Here is a 1,890-nt window from a genome sequence, read left to right on the forward strand (position 1 = left end):
TGCTGAAAATTCAGCTTTACATCACAGGAATAAATTACATTTTCAAATATTCAAATAGTTCTTTTAAATTGTAATAATATTTCACAGTATTACTGTTTTTACTGTTTTATTGATCAAATTAATACATCTTGTGTGAGCGTGAGACTTCTTCTATTCCATAGACGTCCATTGTAAGTGCATTACTGTAAAATCTTGTGCTTACTAACTTAGGGACACGTTTAAATTATTTTCTGTGGTAATCGATCTTAACTTGAATTGAAAGTGGATGCTATGTAATGGATAAAGTCTTGGCTCATGTAGCTGACCCTAGATCAGCAGAGTCCATCCTGTTCAGCTCAGACCAGCCCTGTATTGCATTCAGCACAAGATTAATGGAGAAATGATTCGGTGCTGAACAACTCTGACATTTATTTGGAACTTCTGGAAGATGGAAATGAGCCTTAATAGCTTATATTAATCACTCATACATGTCAGTAATCACCCAGCTCCTGTAGTGACATCTATAAATGCAAACGACTACTGGGATTCAAAGATGCATTTACAGATAGGCTTGTTTATGTGTGATAAAAACTCTCTTCAAAATCTAGTGAGTTGCCCATTTAGTAAGCATTTAAAGCACGTTACCACAGAGAAAGCCATTCCAAAAGTAAACAGCATGATCATGCATTTTCACCACATTCTAAAGCATTATTACAAGTATCTTTTGTAGAGAAGACAATGTATTGGGACAAAATTAGGGGGGTCCAGAAAAGAAAATCCAGATTTAGTTTAGTCTGATAAAATCCAGTATTTGTGTATGCTATGTTTTGGAACAGAGCCACTGTGTTTGACTGTGTCTCTCTCTCTCTCTCTCTCTGTCTCTCTCTTACAGACCTTGGTCTGGATCAGTTTGTGGTGAAACGCTATGATGGAAAGGTAAGCAGTGCGATCTGTGTGCGTGTGCATATGTGGGCGAGTGAGTGGGAACCGAATAGTTACTTTGCCATTGTGCAGCTCGACAGGATGACGCAGGATGGAGACGTTTGTTCTCATTCACTCTTCATAAAAATCCTTCACTCTCTCTTCACAGAAACTCATCCACAGCTCAATCGTGAGCACGCTCTGAGACGTTCACTCTTGTGCAGTCTAAAAAAACTTGTTGCATGCTTGAAACATTTTGCATGAAGTTACACATACATTCTCATCAGGGACATTTGTTGTCATTTATAATGTTGTGTGTTTTGTGTACTTTACAAAAGACTGGTCTGCATCCAATCTCTGCTTTCTGGTTCGTGTAGTTTCTCTTTGTTCTTGATGTCTCTAGGTTACAATTTTTAAACACACCTCTGCTGTGTCTATCTTTTTACATGTCTATTCTTACCTCAAATGCTTGGTCTCTCTGTTTTGTTTTGTCCTCTAGTAACAGAAAGGTACAGATTTAGTCATTTTGGTCAATACCAAAATCAGATCATTCATTTTAGAGAACAAATGCTTCCGATATTATAAATCTGTCCTTTTTTTTTTTTTGAACAAGTTGTTAGCTAGTGTTGGGGAATCCATCATTTTTCAAGCTACAGTATAATCATTATTTAAAATAATTAAATATAGTCTCTTAAAATTAAATCTAGAGAATAGTAAGAGAGCTCTGCAAGCTGCTGGCGAAAAAAAAAAAGTAACTAATTACATTGAAGCTATTTTATAATTTTGCATAATTTATTTAAAAATATATGCAAGTTGTGAGTTTAGTTACTTAAACAGCGATTTTACCTCCTCGTTGATAAGTAATATAATGCAGCGATCCAGTATCTAAGCTATTTTATTAATAAAAGTCGCAGGGCAGCGTTGACAAGAAGTTTCTGTACTCCTGTTTCTGTGTGTGCGCAGTGTGATCTCTGATCTCTCTCTCTCTCT

At 36.1% G+C, this 1,890-nt stretch overlaps 1 protein-coding gene across 4 annotated transcripts in view; it reads left to right on the forward strand.

Annotated features, from left to right (window-relative positions):
- LOC107660220 (calcium uptake protein 1, mitochondrial-like) overlaps positions 1–1,890 on the forward strand; it is an 80,630-nt gene that overhangs the window by 39,373 nt on the left and 39,367 nt on the right. For all 4 annotated transcript variants that reach the window (XM_016449481.1, XM_016449482.1, XM_016449483.1 and 1 more), the window contains exon 5: positions 872–915. In XM_016449481.1, coding sequence (XP_016304967.1) covers positions 872–915 — 44 coding nt within the window. The remainder of the gene's footprint in view (positions 1–871; positions 916–1,890) is intronic.

Source organism: Sinocyclocheilus anshuiensis, unplaced genomic scaffold (genome assembly GCF_001515605.1).
Source record: "Sinocyclocheilus anshuiensis isolate Anshui unplaced genomic scaffold, SAMN03320099.WGS_v1.1 scaffold475, whole genome shotgun sequence".
In the NCBI taxonomy this organism is placed as follows: Eukaryota; Metazoa; Chordata; class Actinopteri; order Cypriniformes; family Cyprinidae; genus Sinocyclocheilus; species Sinocyclocheilus anshuiensis.